This window comes from Anarrhichthys ocellatus, unplaced genomic scaffold (assembly GCF_004355925.1).
Source record: "Anarrhichthys ocellatus isolate YVR2014 unplaced genomic scaffold, GSC_Weel_1.0 scaffold1, whole genome shotgun sequence".
NCBI lineage: Eukaryota > Metazoa > Chordata > Actinopteri > Perciformes > Anarhichadidae > Anarrhichthys > Anarrhichthys ocellatus.
This window is the reverse complement of record NW_022280031.1, coordinates 16674176-16688324: the sequence shown is the minus strand read 5'-3', so window position 1 is coordinate 16688324 and position 14149 is coordinate 16674176. Positions and strand designations below refer to the sequence as shown.

The 14149-nt window shown below is 40.2% G+C and overlaps 1 protein-coding gene across 3 annotated transcripts; it reads left to right on the top strand.

Annotated features, from left to right (window-relative positions):
* The first annotated feature begins 238 nt into the window (after positions 1–238).
* kctd6a (potassium channel tetramerization domain containing 6a) lies at positions 239–10367 on the top strand. 3 transcript variants are annotated; one of them, XM_031853638.1, is made up of 6 exons: positions 239–345; positions 2413–2496; positions 4675–4844; positions 6025–6277; positions 9492–9650; positions 9820–10367. In XM_031853638.1, exons 2-6 carry the CDS (start codon positions 2470–2472, stop codon positions 9928–9930), a joined length of 720 nt encoding a protein of 239 aa, XP_031709498.1. In that variant the 5' UTR covers positions 239–345; positions 2413–2469; the 3' UTR covers positions 9931–10367. The 3 variants fall into 3 exon arrangements, with proteins under 3 accessions (XP_031709498.1, XP_031709508.1, XP_031709490.1); XM_031853648.1 differs by lacking the exon at positions 239–345 and having other exon boundaries at positions 360–2496; XM_031853630.1 differs by lacking the exon at positions 239–345 and having other exon boundaries at positions 360–4844.
* Positions 10368–14149: the final 3782 nt, after the last annotated feature.

Here is a 14149-nt window from a genome sequence, read left to right as displayed (position 1 = left end):
TGTACAATATTTGAATCCAGAATTTAGTGGACTAGAAGGAAAAATGGCAATACTCAAGTAAAGTACATTTAAATGGTATTTAAGTACAGCACTTGAATAAATTCACTTTATTACGTTCCAGCATTGACACTGACTATAATATATACTCATGTTTCTACTATTCATATCTGTATATTGATAATAACGACTCTTATTTTGACAGGTCTTACCGGAAGTCTTCTCCTATTCGACGCGTGCTTGACAGAACTGTAACTGATGGATGTAAAAAGGCTATTTTAGCTCGTTAGCTAGATGTTCTACCTTCCACCTGTGTGTCGTGTTAAAGCAGTGATGGAGCAGTTATCGGTAAGACCGAACAGATCTTATTATTACATTAATTTTAAACGGATCAAAGTGACGGTGTGACGTATTCTTGCTCCTTCATGTATTTACATTATGTTGCAAAATACAAACGTGTCACAGCGTGTTTGACGCAGTGTCCAGTTCAACTAACACCAAACTACAGCCTCTAAAATGACCACATTTAGCTTAAATCATCGTCAAAATCAGCTGAATATGATCACTGTACACATGTGTATGCGCTTGTGTATTCATTTAAACTACTTATTTACTTTATTTTTTAAATACATGTAGTGTTGGGAAAAATGAAATGTTTGCCTCTGAAATGTAGTGGAGCAAAGTATATAGAAGAAGAAAATGGAAATACAAGTACAGTACAAGTACCTCCTGTACAGATACCAGTAATCAATTAGCTGATAAACTGTTTCTGCTCCATTACTGATGAGTAATAAAACATATATTTTCATTATTGAGGGTTTTAATTGTAGCATACTCTTGCTAGTTCCTTAAGATCACCAAACCCTCGCTTTAAATTGGTTAAGTTAGTAAATGTCTGTAATGTGTTTCATGACCCTGATGAGAGCACAATGAGATGTTAAAATGTGTGTCAAATTTAAAGTCAACCAGAGTTACAGTGTGAAGGATTTCCATGAATTCATTACAGCGCCACCATGTGGCTGATTGCAGTCATACTTCTTGTGAAGCACTTCCACATTAATCTCCTGTTGACCACCATGAGACCTTATTTGTACAGTTGTCAACGACGAGAGACAAATCGTTTTTTATCCCATCTAAAAATTTGCCATAAATTACACATTTGATGACATTTGATTTGATTAAATGACAATTTTGCATGTCAAATATGTGGCATTTTGTAATAAACCTTTTGAAGTTCAAGACTGTGAACATATGTAATTAGAAAGAGTAAACATCCATTAGTTGAATAAATTATGTCTCTCAGTGAAGCTGTGATTGTTTCGTACCGGGATGTACTCACACAAACAACAGGTTGTGATCGCTTTTTTTTTGCTTTATGGCTGAATAATTAACTCATCAGGTAAGATAACGTTACATTTGTGCATGGGTACAACCAAGTTACTGAGCCAGCTAGCTAGCCAAGGTGACGGCTTGGTGACATGTACTGTGTGAGACACCAGATGTAAAAAATAATAACAAACCGACATAAACTCAGCAGGGGCTTGAATCTAATAATCAACACATATTACTAGGGTACTAGACTCATTTTTAAACCCTTTTGTTATTCTGCATCAATGCACAATATTGCACAAATATTCACAATTCTTTTAGCTCTGGTTTGGTCTCAATGTTCCACTTTCTTCACCAGCTAAAAGCTTTAACTTTGTCTGGGTGTTGTTTGGTGCTGCAGTGGGTTTATCAGAGCTTGTTTCATGAAAACAGCTGCTGGAAACAATGTTGATGAGAGCAGTGAGACTGGAAAACCAAAACAATAAAGCTTTATTTTATAACTGAAAGACTACAACGATTGTAGCCTCTTTTCGCTTTATAGCTGGAAAAAGCTACAGGGCGAAAGCGAGACCTCTGTAGGCTACTTGGTTAACGGCACGAGGCTACATGGTGCTACCAGTATAACACACACAAACCTCTGAATAAAGTGTCACCAGTTGAGTTGCATTGTGGGCAATGCAGGTGCCATTTTTTTGACAAAGAAGAAGATTGCATGCAGTAAAAAAAGTCTCTGGTGCTGCTGCATGAGTTTGCAGGATGCTGAAAATGTAAATTGAGAGATCCTCAGCCTGAAACACAGCTGAGTCTCATTTGCGATGAACGATATTTAATCGCAGCTCGTTAAAAACGTTGTGCGTCATTAATCAATTTGTCTGTTTTACAAAAAATCTGAGTTTTGTTTCTGAGATTTAAGGACGGAGGTCCACAGCTCTTCCTCCTGTTCCTCACTGGCTTGGCACACGGTGAACACACATCAGTTACACAAGACTGATCAGCCGGATGATGAAGTCTGGACCACGGCAACGCAGCCACATCAGCTGGGTCGCTTATCCCCATGGCAACCGTCTCATCGACCTCTCGTTGCAGGTGTTGGTGGAGACGATGTCGTCGACGGTCTGACCCCGAAGAGAAGCAACGCTGCAGATGGAGAATGGAGACCTAGGTCACATGGTACGTGCGAGTCATGTTTTCCGGTCTGAACTGTTCTATGAAGGTATATTTGTGTCTTTTATTATGCAAACAAAGAGTGAAGTGCTGCTACATTTGAGATCATTTTAAACAAATCAGCAATATAATGTCAACTGACCTCCATGTGGCTCATCACAGTAACCTCCCGTCAGTGTTTACAGTGGAAGCAGATACCAAGAGCCAAATCGAACCCACCAATAGAAACTCCCGGCTCGTTCAGCAGCGTATGCCCCGCCCACTACATCCAAACTCAACTCGTAGGGTTTTGATTTGCAGCCAAATGTTCTCGTTTCATAAGCAAAACTGACAAATAATTTATTCTCCGTTTATATATTTTTACTTACAAACTTGATTTTTGATTGCAGTGCGAGAAATTTGCTCTCAAAACATTTTTTGTTTGTTTGCGTAATAAAGACACAAATATACCTCCATACTGTTCCCACTTTCTGGCAGTTCAGCCTTTGGCTAGTTGAACAACGGCTGTGTTCAAAATCTCATATTACTGTTCTACATACTACAAATTACATACTCTATCAGTATGTCCTGCGTACTAAATTAACGATTAGGTTTTCGCTGCATCACATGACCGTATCGACCGCAACATTACAGGTTGAAGCTACTGTTCAATGTAAATTGGAGCTGTATTTGAACATTAATATAGTGTTAAGACATCTGTAAAGATATAGCTCTGTCAGCACTTTCACTGTAGTTTGCGCTGTTAGCACTGTTAGCACTGTTAGCTACGAGCCTCTGGTTCGCCGTCGCCATGTTGAGAGCCGTTGAGAACCAATTGAAATGCTCATAGTCTCGTATCTTGCACTTTCAAATATCACTCATATAGTGTCAATATACTTTTAACGGTAAATTATATATTTCCATCGTTAAAATGCTCACTGTTCTTTAGAATGTTAATATCATCACTACCAATAGAAATGTACACATCCCATGTACATAGTGATTGGTCATGTTTACCGTGCTCAGCTTTGTTGTCCTTGTTTTTAGCTGTTATGTCTGAGTTAAACTCTTTGTATCAGCACACACTCACTTGACCATTAAAGCTGATTCTGGTGCATCCTGGCATGCACAACATACTCAATTTGTTTCCCTCCATTTAGTATGAATAGTATGTCTGTATGCAATTTTCTACACAGCCAACGTCTGACATTTCAGTGATGAAACATGCTTTTGTGCAGCTGTATGTGTGAGTGTCTGATACTGAGTTAAGTTATGATACCGGTGCTCTCTAAACACACACTACACAACTTTCAAGGTTGTCAGATACTGTTCACACTAATCAACATGCTGTCAGCTTGTGATTTTCACGCTGTGTTACATGACTCACCATCAACAGGGGGGGGGTCACACACTTACAAGATCCTTCATCTGGAATCCCTGATGAGGTCTCAAAACTAGGTTTTGTCACAAAATCCCACGAGAAAAAATAACGCGGTCGCAGCGTAGTCGTGCCACGTGTTCACGTAACAGCCTGTTTCTACACATCAGTACTATTTTCCCTCTATAGATCAGTCACTGTGTTATCTTTACTCATGCAAGCATCCAACACTCTAGGTGCAATAACAACAACTGTGGTCCATGTTGCAGCACATAGCTCACACAGGTAGGCTTCAGGTGAGGTGACCCCTCCACCAGGTTTCCCCTCAACCGGCAGTGCGTTTTCATTGACTTTAGCTCCCCGACAGATCCAGATATTCACCGCTCTGGTCCGTTGTGACCTAAATAAACTGATAGCTACAACTTCGAATTGTATTATGTCATTAAAATATAAACTGCCTTTAATGTGGATGGGTCACATCACGGGCGAGTCCTCACGATAAGGTCCCAATAATTCCATGTATCCTTAACCAATTACATCAGTTAGAGTCCTAGTTTTGAGAGTGGTTTTAGTCAAGAAATTAACAGTTTAGATTTGAATGTGGTCCACTTTTAAAAAAAACTTGCGGAGATGTAAATGTCTGTAAGTAAAACAAACAGGCTGCGTTGTGTGTGATATCAGATTCGGGTGTATTTTAAATGTCCATGTGGGATAACAAGACTTCTTCATGCTCTTCTTGGTCAACTAGCCTAAGTTCAAGAGCACACATTTGTTCTCGGTGTTCTCTGTATTGTTTTTTACTTGACTGCTGTTCCTGCTCTCTCCAGATGGGGGAGCTAGTGACTCTGAACGTGGGCGGCTGCCTGTACAGCACGTCTCTGTCCACGCTGCAGCGCTACCCTGAGTCCATGCTGGGAGCCATGTTCGGAGGAGACCTCGCGACCGTCAGGGACGCTCGAGGAAACTACTTCATCGACCGCGACGGCCCGCTGTTTCGGTGAGTGTGTGTGTGCAGCTAGCGGATCAAGCTAGCTAACTTTCTCCAGGATACAGGGACACAAAATGGATTTGGTTTTTTTTTAACCGAAAAAAGAAAAGTGATTTTTTTTGCTTTTACTTTTTAAAAGGTCCTCCTCAAAGCACCATCACAACCCAACTGTTGCCCCGTCCAACTTGACCAAACATCAGCCCAGCTTAATTTGCACAAAATAATACATCAACAGTCCATCATGACTGCAGTTTAATTTTATGAATGTTGCAGCACCAAATACAAATCATATAATCTTTATGAGCCCATAGTGAAGCGTGCATATACGATACAGAAATTGTGTCACCAAGAGGAACAGACTGGCTCACTGTGGACCAATGGGAAAGAGATAGAGAAAGAGTGTCACAGTAGAATCTCCATCTCCTAACGAGCGTCAGTGGCTTCTTACTCTTTGCTATTATTATCATTATTTGGGAAGGTGGTCCTTAGGACATTTGTAAACAATCAGAAGCAGGCCTTAAGTTACAAAAGGTGACCTTTATTCATAACTATAGTGACCAGCTGATTTCGGAAATGACTGAGTCTTTATAAACTATGTATTTGTGAGCTGTTTTCAAAGATTTACATTCTCGGTTGGAACCAAGAGGGTTGAAAACCACAGACGGGGCACGAAACACGGACTGTATATAAGAAGTGGACATAGTCACCATGACGTCACCCATTGGTTTGTGGACTGCCAAGATGCCCTAAAGCATACTCTGCTTAATGGTCTATTTGACTCTAAATGGACCATAATTCACTAAATGAACATCATGCTGTATTGAAGAAGACTTGAAACTAGAGATTGAGACCATACACTCATGTTTACAATGTTTACTGAGGGAATAAATCAATACAATCTGTCTTCTTTTTGCAACCAGAGGAGTCTCCCCCTGCTGGCCGGTAGAGAGAATGCAAGTTTAAGACACTTCAGCATTGGCTTCACTTTTCAGAAAACGGAAGTTGCCGCCTGGTAGGGAAGTAATAAACTATTGAGAGATGTCAGAAATAGTGAAACAAACTTTCTCACTCTGGAGTTGTACAGGAGCTCTCTCCCCTCCCATCCTGACTTTGACTGACAGTTCAGACTCTTCCCGAATCATCAACTCAGCAGTCTGGACTGATCCCGTCTCTGTTTCTGCTGTTTCAGCTACATCCTCAACTTCCTGCGGACGTCTGAGCTGACGCTGCCATGCGACTTCAAGGAGGCCGAGCTCCTCAGGAAGGAGGCGGACTTCTATCAGATTGAGCCCCTGATTCACTGTCTAGGAGACCCCAAACCCCTGCTGCCCTACCCCACTGATACCTACGAGGAGGTGGTGGAGCTGTCCAGCACCAGGAAGCTGTCCAAGTACTCCAACCCCGTCGCAGTCATCATCACCCAGCTCACCATCACCACCAAGGTCAGTGGAGATACATACTGTCTGTGGAGATATCATGGCAGAATATTCTGTGATACCAAAACCTAATTATATGCATTATAATCTTATTTCTATTGAGGTATTTCAGTCCAGGTTCATAGATTTGGTTCTTGTCTTAATGGGCACATTCACATCTAGACATTTATATACTTTCATTCTGACAAGAATATACTTTTAAAATTGATTGTTCTATGAGATCAGTGTATGTACATGATTCAACGGTCAATCTATATTGTGCTGCACATCAGTTAATTTGATTGATGGAGAGCATTTAGATATTGATTTTTTACCGTTTACTTTGTTTTTGAAAAATGGTAAGTCAGTAACATTTGTGTTGGAAAACAGGAGCTCAGTCTGGGCCAGTCGATGAAGTCTAAACTACTGCTCCAACACTTAGTCTATTCTGTTATTTTGCTGCTATTGGTGTCCCGAAAGTGTTCGAAAGGAATCACTGGAAGCGGTCACAGTTTGATGCGATAGAGTTTATTCTTTGAGCAAGAAGTAAACCCGAACAGACCCCAGAGTCCAACTGATTTCCCTGTGATTTCTCATATATACTGTAGTTCCTCCTTCTGGGGCCAATGCGCCACCTTTATTTTTAAACTCCTCCTTTGTTGTCCTGAAAAAATGGTGTTATATTTTATGGTCCCATCCAAGTTTCACTTTACTAACAGTGTCATGAAAAGTCCCAGACTTCTCAGACAAGTTCAGGCATGTTTTTTCCTGACGCTATTATTTTCAGGCGATTCCAGAGTGCCTTTTTAAAAAACTTTTAAGTGTTTTCAAGTTATACACTGAATCAAACAGGTTATATGTTAAATTGTTAGATCGTACTACATTAAGACTAGTTCTGATATACTGATTTCATAGATGTGTGCTTAAAACATTGAATATATTTGATAGTGCTGGCTTACTCTGACAAACTTCAACATCTGCAGGTTGAAACTTGCAGTAAAAGTAAATGTTTGTACATAATTTCTGTCCTTATTTATTTGTTTGGATATTTTTTTTTTTTTGCTACTTTTTATGGTGGGAGGTCAGCACATTTAATTGTTTTATCGCTGAAATTTATTATTATTCCTGTGTGTGTTTTTTACTTTGGGATTGGGTGACATGACAAAATATAGCATGAGATGATAAAAATGTGTCCCAAATGTTTCAATAACATTCATACTGTAATATATGTCCCTTTAATACAGTATATCTGGTTGTATGAGATAATTGTAGACAAGGTCACAAATCAATGAGAAATAGATTTATGAAAGTATTGGATTTGTGTGTTAATGTGATGAAGCACCTTGATTTCTAAGGTATTTTATTTCCTGGTTTAGCAGACATTCCTGTCTGTTTGTTTTGTCCATAAATGTTTGATTTGATTGACATTGATTGACAACACATTTTTCTATTGACCTTGAATGGTTGAATTAAGCATTGAGCTTGAATGGTTTAGGTTAGGCATTAACCTCTATATGTTTAAGGTTAGGCATTGACCAAAATCATTAAGGTTAGGCATTGACTCCTATGTGTGAGGAGATGGACCAACGAGGCAAAGCTGGAGTTACAGTCCTGCTTTGTCTGCACTGTTTGGAATGTTTTTGAGGCTGCTGCTACAGACCTGGATGAGCTCACTGTCACTGTGACATCATACATCAGTTTTTGTGAAGACATATGTGTGCCGACTAAAACCTTCTGCACGTATAACAACAATAAACCCTGGTTCACTGCAAGACTCAGGCAGCTTCGTCGGGCTAAGGAGGCCTACAGAAGTGGGGACAGGATCCTGTACAACCAGGCCAGGAACACACTGACGAGGGAGATCAAGGTAGCTAAGAGGAGCTACACTGAAAAGCTGGAAAAAATGTTTTCAGCCAACGACCCCTCGTCAGTGTGGAGAGGCCTGCAAGTATTCACTAACTACAGGAGACCACCCCACCCCCCCACTGAGGAGAATCACCAACTGGCTGACAACCTGAATGTCTTCTACTGCAGGTTTGGTAAGCCCACTTTCACACCCCCCAACTTCCCAGTCATCAAACAACCAACTACACCCCCTGCCTCCTTCTCACCTCTCCCAACCGACCCCCCCACCGGCACTGAGGATCTGCGAAGAGGATGTGAGTCGGCTCTTCCACAGACAGAAGATCTGGAAGCCACCGGGCCCAGTGCAGATCTTCAACTGATCACTGGAGCTGTGTGAAGTCCCCTCATGCTTCAAACACTCCACGATCATCCCGGTCCCCAAGAAATCCTCCATCACGGAATTAAATGACTACAGGCCCATCGCCCTGACGTCTGTGGTCATGAAATCCTTTGAGAGACTGGTGTTCTATTTGTGGACTTCAGCTCAGCATTCAACACCATCATCGGAGGTACTTCAACCTAAACTCTCCCAGCTCACTGTGCCAGCCTCCACCTGTCAGTGGATCACAAACTTCCTGACTGACAGGACGCAGCAGGTGAGGCTGGGAAAAAGCCCCCCAGGGATGTGTGCTCTCCCCACTGCTCTTCTCCCTCTACACCAACGACTGCACCTCAAGGGACCCGTCTGTTAAACTCCTGAAGTTCACAGACGACACAACGGTCATCGGCCTCATCAGGAACGGGGATGAGTCTGCATACATGCGGGAGGTTGAACAGCTGGTCCTCTGGTGTGGTCAGAACAACCTGCAGCTGAACGAGCTCAAAACTGTGGAGATGACAGTGGACTTCAGGAAGAACCCCCCAACACTGACCCCCCTTACTTATACTGTCCATAGTTGTTAAATTTGTATACCTACATCTGTTCTACTTATTTTTGTTGCCCTTGTTTTAGTTTTTATATTTTTTTTTCTTGTTTATTGTAAACTTGTACGTTGAGAGCGAAGTGGAAACCGGAGTCAAATTCCATGTATGCGTACGCATACATGGCCAATGAAGCTGGTTCTGATTCTGATTCTATATGGTTTAGGTTAAGCATTGACCTGGAATGGTAAAGGTTAGACATTGACCTGGAATGGTTAAGTTTAGGCATTGACCTGGAATGGTTAAGTTTAGGCATTGACCTGGAATGGTTAAGTTTAGGCATTGACCTGGAATGGTTAAGTTTCGGCATTGACCTGGAACGGTTTAGGTTAGGATAGGTTGTCGTTTTTCTTTAAATTGTAGGTAACCATTTAGACACAACCAGTAGTCACATGACTCTCTTCTTCTTCTCTAGGTCCATGCAATGTTGGAGTCGATCTCAAGCAGTTTCACAAAGTGGAACAAACACATGATGGACACCAGAGACTACCAGGTGTCCTTCACCTTTGGACCATGTGACCACCAACAGGAAGTCAGCCTGCGTGTCCATCTGCTGGACTTCATCTCCAAAGCTGTACGTGGCTTTTTATCTCGTCTTTAACATCATGTGTAGAAATGTTCCTACTAAAAGACACTCTTAAGATCAGTCGGAGTACTCTAACTTCTGACATCAACACCATATAGCTTATATTTTAAATAATAGTAACATTATAACTCAGTCTGCCTGTCTCATTGTTTTCCAGGGTTTCACAATACGGAACACGCGTGTTCACCACATGAGCGAACGGGCCAATGAGAACACAGTAGAACATCACTGGACGTTCTGCAGACGAGTTCACAGAGTGAACGACTGACAGAAGAACAGATGGTTGGACTTACTGACGTCATCGCTGTGTCAACAGACACACATACAGACAAATAGACAAGAGACTTGTTAGTGGTGGCTTTGTTGTTATGTGTTCATATTTTGTATGCATGTGATGTTTTTTTAATCAAAGGGAAGTCTTTTTAGGAGGTCATTTTTTGGAAAGTGAGGTCATTTTTGACTCGTTAATATTTCCCTCAGACCAACGTGAGGTTTTTGGAAGGCTAGCAAATTAGAAACATGTGGTACATTATGGTGAGATGTTTTGTTTTTGTTCAACTATCACATATAGCTGCAATGTTCCGGTAAAAGTATGGCCACAGTATGTATGTAGCTATATACTGTATATCTAGCATATCATCACAAATCTGTTGTATATCAATGACTAGGAAATTATATTATTTCCAAATAAAACAATCTGGATGATTATGATCTTTTTTTTTTTTTACCCACCCTCAGTTCTTCTTTTGTCCACCATTCTCACAGAAATGGACCAACTTTTGACCAATTGAAACTAAAGGTTCCGCCTCCCGCACGATGTTATTGATGGGGACAAAATCCACAATTCACAATCTGTTCAATAATGTATTCAAAAGTTTATTTGAATCTCAAATTAAGTTTATGAGACTTGTTGGTGGCTTTGTGTTGCTTTTTGAATCATAATGAAGTATTTTTTTCTTTTTGGAAAATTAGGTCATTTTGGAAAGTGAGGACATTTCTTGGAATGAAGAATTTTTTTGCTGTTTTTGAAGAATTAAGTCATTTTTGGACAGTAAGGTTATTTTAGGAATGTGAATACATTTTTGAAAGTGGTAAAATTTTGGGAAAGTTATGATTTATCTGGAAAGTGAAGTTGTAGGAAAATTTGGTCATTTTTGGAGGGCGAAGTCATTTTTGCAAAAAATTTAATTTTTGTAAAATGAATACTTCAGTAAGTTAAGACATTTTTAGAGAATTAAGAAATATTTGGAAAGTGAAGACATTTTTGGAAAATGTGGTCATTTAGGGAAAATTAAGAATTATTTCTGACAGTGAAGTAATTTTTTTAAAACATGAAATCATTTTTGGGAAATTTAGACTTTTTTTGGAGACTTTTCCAAATTGAATAGGGATAACTGGGTAAATATAAAATTAACATGTAGATATATTGTCATTGACACATCTGTGTTCTTTGAGGTAAATTTGACCCCAGGCTGTTTTAGCTTTTTAAAACATTTAACACACATTTGTGTAGGTTGTTTTGGTTGATACTGAGGTCACTTTCACATGCAATTTTGAAATCTTTCGGCCCTAACCTGCCATTACCATGCCTGTAGGAGTGTGAGAACCCCTTAATATTTCCTACACTGTGTGGTGGGGGAAATATGTTGCTGTGAGAACATTTATTGTTCACTCAACACCGGAGATGGTCAAACATATAAAAGCTTGCACAGCAGGCTTGTAAACCATCTCACTCGGTGCTCTGTGTGCTATCTTTATGCTCCGCATCAATAGAAAATGACCTCAAAGCAAAGTCCTTTGACAGTGAAAGTGACATAGAAGAGAGTCTGAGACTGAGAGTAATGTTGAGGAGGACCTTGGTTATGAGGCATCTTCTGATGAGAATGATGCTCTTGGGGTTGACCCTCCTGTTGTCTCTCAACCACCAGCAGATGCTGTTCTTGCTTGGCCTCCAAAAGTGGACATGTTAACTTCCAGAAATGGAAAGTTATGGTCCTTCCTACTTGAACTGTATTGGGACAGTTGGACAGACTTGGATGTGACCCACTTGCAAGCTTACATTGGGTTGTTCATTTTGGCAGGAGTGTCTAAGTCAAAAGGCAAAGCAACAACAAGCCTTTGGAATGCTGCAGCCACCATGTCTCTGAAGACTTTCCATGCTTTTCTTCTGCTTTGTGACACACTCACAACGATACAGGATGTATGGGCCATGTGTGCCCTGCAATTGTCCTTTCTTTACAATCCAGGCCCTCAGACAAACTTTAGATGAATGTCTGGTTGTGTGTTGTGGGCGCAACCAGAACAAATTCGGTATCAAAATGAAGGCAGCGTGTAATGCACAGTCCAGCTATGTCTGGAATATGCAGATGTACACTGAGGAAACCCCCCTGGGGTAAGAACTAAAGAGAATCGGGGCATGAGTGTGTTGATGTTTAGGTGTGAAAAGGAAATACCAGGAAGCCCAGTTTGAGAGATTCATCCTTGAGTTTGAAGATTTTTCAGATGGCAAATCACTGCACATCAAACTGCACAGAATCAAGCTGTTTGCAATATTACATTACAAATTAATCCACTGAGAATGTGAGCTTGCTCAAGTCACCGTTGACACAGTCATTTTTAACAGTTTGATGTATTTGTATATAAATAGACTATAAACAACCTAGGAAAATTTGCAATGGTACATTTTTTTGTGTTTCACAAAAGTTTAGGTAAATTAGGCAGAGGTGTCAGCCTGTCACTGTCACAAGCCTCTTTCATTACCAACAGACAAAACTCTGTTTCTTCGACTCAATCCCAATCTCCATACTTACAGACTCACGGATTTTGAAGAACATTCCCAAAATGTCCTTGAGGGCTTCGGGCCGTCCCACTGTCAAATCATCAAATCAAGTGTTTGAGGGCTTTCTCAAAGAGTCTCAAAGTCATGCAGACTTACATAAAGTGTGCATAAAGGGTGAGTCCTTTATGCAGACTTTATGTAAGTTTGCATGTCTGCCGACTGCCTTAGGGAGTTACCCACAATTCATAGCAATGTAACACCAAACACGGGTATATTACACACCTGGTTACAAGTTGCAGGTTTTTTTTTCTGTTTTGACAAAAACAAGTAAATAGATTGGTTGACAAATACCTCTCTTCTCATGAGACAAGAGCCTGAGAGAAGTTCAAATCAGGCAGTAAAAACGTGAAATAAAAACCCACAGCTGTACATGACATGTTTTGCTGTCGTTGGGAAATGTGATATGTCGCTGCAAAGTGCTGTCACAATGGTATTTATACCATTCCAAGCCCTTGTAGCCCTTGTAGCCTCTCACAGGTGACGTCAGTTAAATCCCAGAGGATTCAAGCCTTGAGGCTTTACGGGGGACCAGGCGGAAACATCTGGTTCTAAAAAGGGAAGCCAATGCTGAAGTTTGTTAAACTTGCATTCTTTCTAATGGCCATCAGGGGCCGACTCCTCCGATTGCAAAATAAGTCTGGTTGTATAGAAGTCTATGAGAAAAGAACTCTACTTCTCACTTGATTTATTACCTCAGTAAACATTATAAACATGAGTTTACGGGCTCAATCTCCAGTTTCATGTGTTTTTCAATACAACATGATGTTCATTTAGTAAATGATGGCCCATTTAGAGTAAAATAGACCATAAAATAGGGTGACTATGTCCATTGTTTGTATTTTTCTTACATCACTTGGCTAAAGCCATGCCTGCAAGAGTATCCCGATTTCTTTCGATGTACTCCAGCTAGCGTATTAGCATTTCCCATAAACGGGACAAGGACTTATCCTGGTTTCTGAAAACAGGATATGATGTTAACGTGTGTCAGAGTCGGCCTTGCAAGATTAGGACTGTTTACTGATTTAAAACAGTCCTAAAAAATGTTCAACCGTTTTTTTAAATTTTATTTTTAGAAATTTGGAACACCAGCATTGTTTCAACGAAGTACAGTCATATTATTTAGTTGACAGCAAAAATACATTGAAGTGTACAGTTATATCCTGTTGGGTAATATATCTTAATTTCTTGATTTACATTGTGTTACTAATCTAAATCTGCAAAGTAACTAATAACTAATGTTGTCAAATAAATGTTGTTTGAATTAAATACTTGCTGACAAAAACTTGGTAGTGTGGTAGAAGTATAAAATTGTACTTACAGTACTATACAGTACTTGGCTAGCCTTTATTTCGCCACCGATATCACTGGGATGGTTGGTTGCAAAGAGTTTTAGTCACAGACACGGCATAAGCCACGCCCCCGTCTTGACGTCACAATTTACTTAGGCTTCACGGTTGAGGGGGGACTCAGTTTTTTACTTTTTAAAATAATTATTGTGATATGAAATAAAACATGTTTTTGTTGTCTTGTATTTTTGTTGTTGTTGTGGATTTTGTTTCAGACATGATTTATTATTTTTTTTTAACACAATAATATTTTTCAGTCACTTGCGCCCGTTCCCCACCCCCACCCCCTCGGAGAACAGAGC

Bases quoted from the DNA above. Each gene is read 5' to 3' on its own strand.
- kctd6a (XM_031853630.1), top strand. From the start codon at position 4,546: ATGTCCATGTGGGATAACAAGACTTCTTCATGCTCTTCTTGGTCAACT. The intron at 6,278-9,491 runs GTCAGTGGAGAT...CTTCTTCTCTAG, and splicing joins AGCTCACCATCACCACCAAG to GTCCATGCAATGTTGGAGTC. The intron at 9,651-9,819 runs GTACGTGGCTTT...ATTGTTTTCCAG, and splicing joins TGGACTTCATCTCCAAAGCT to GGTTTCACAATACGGAACAC.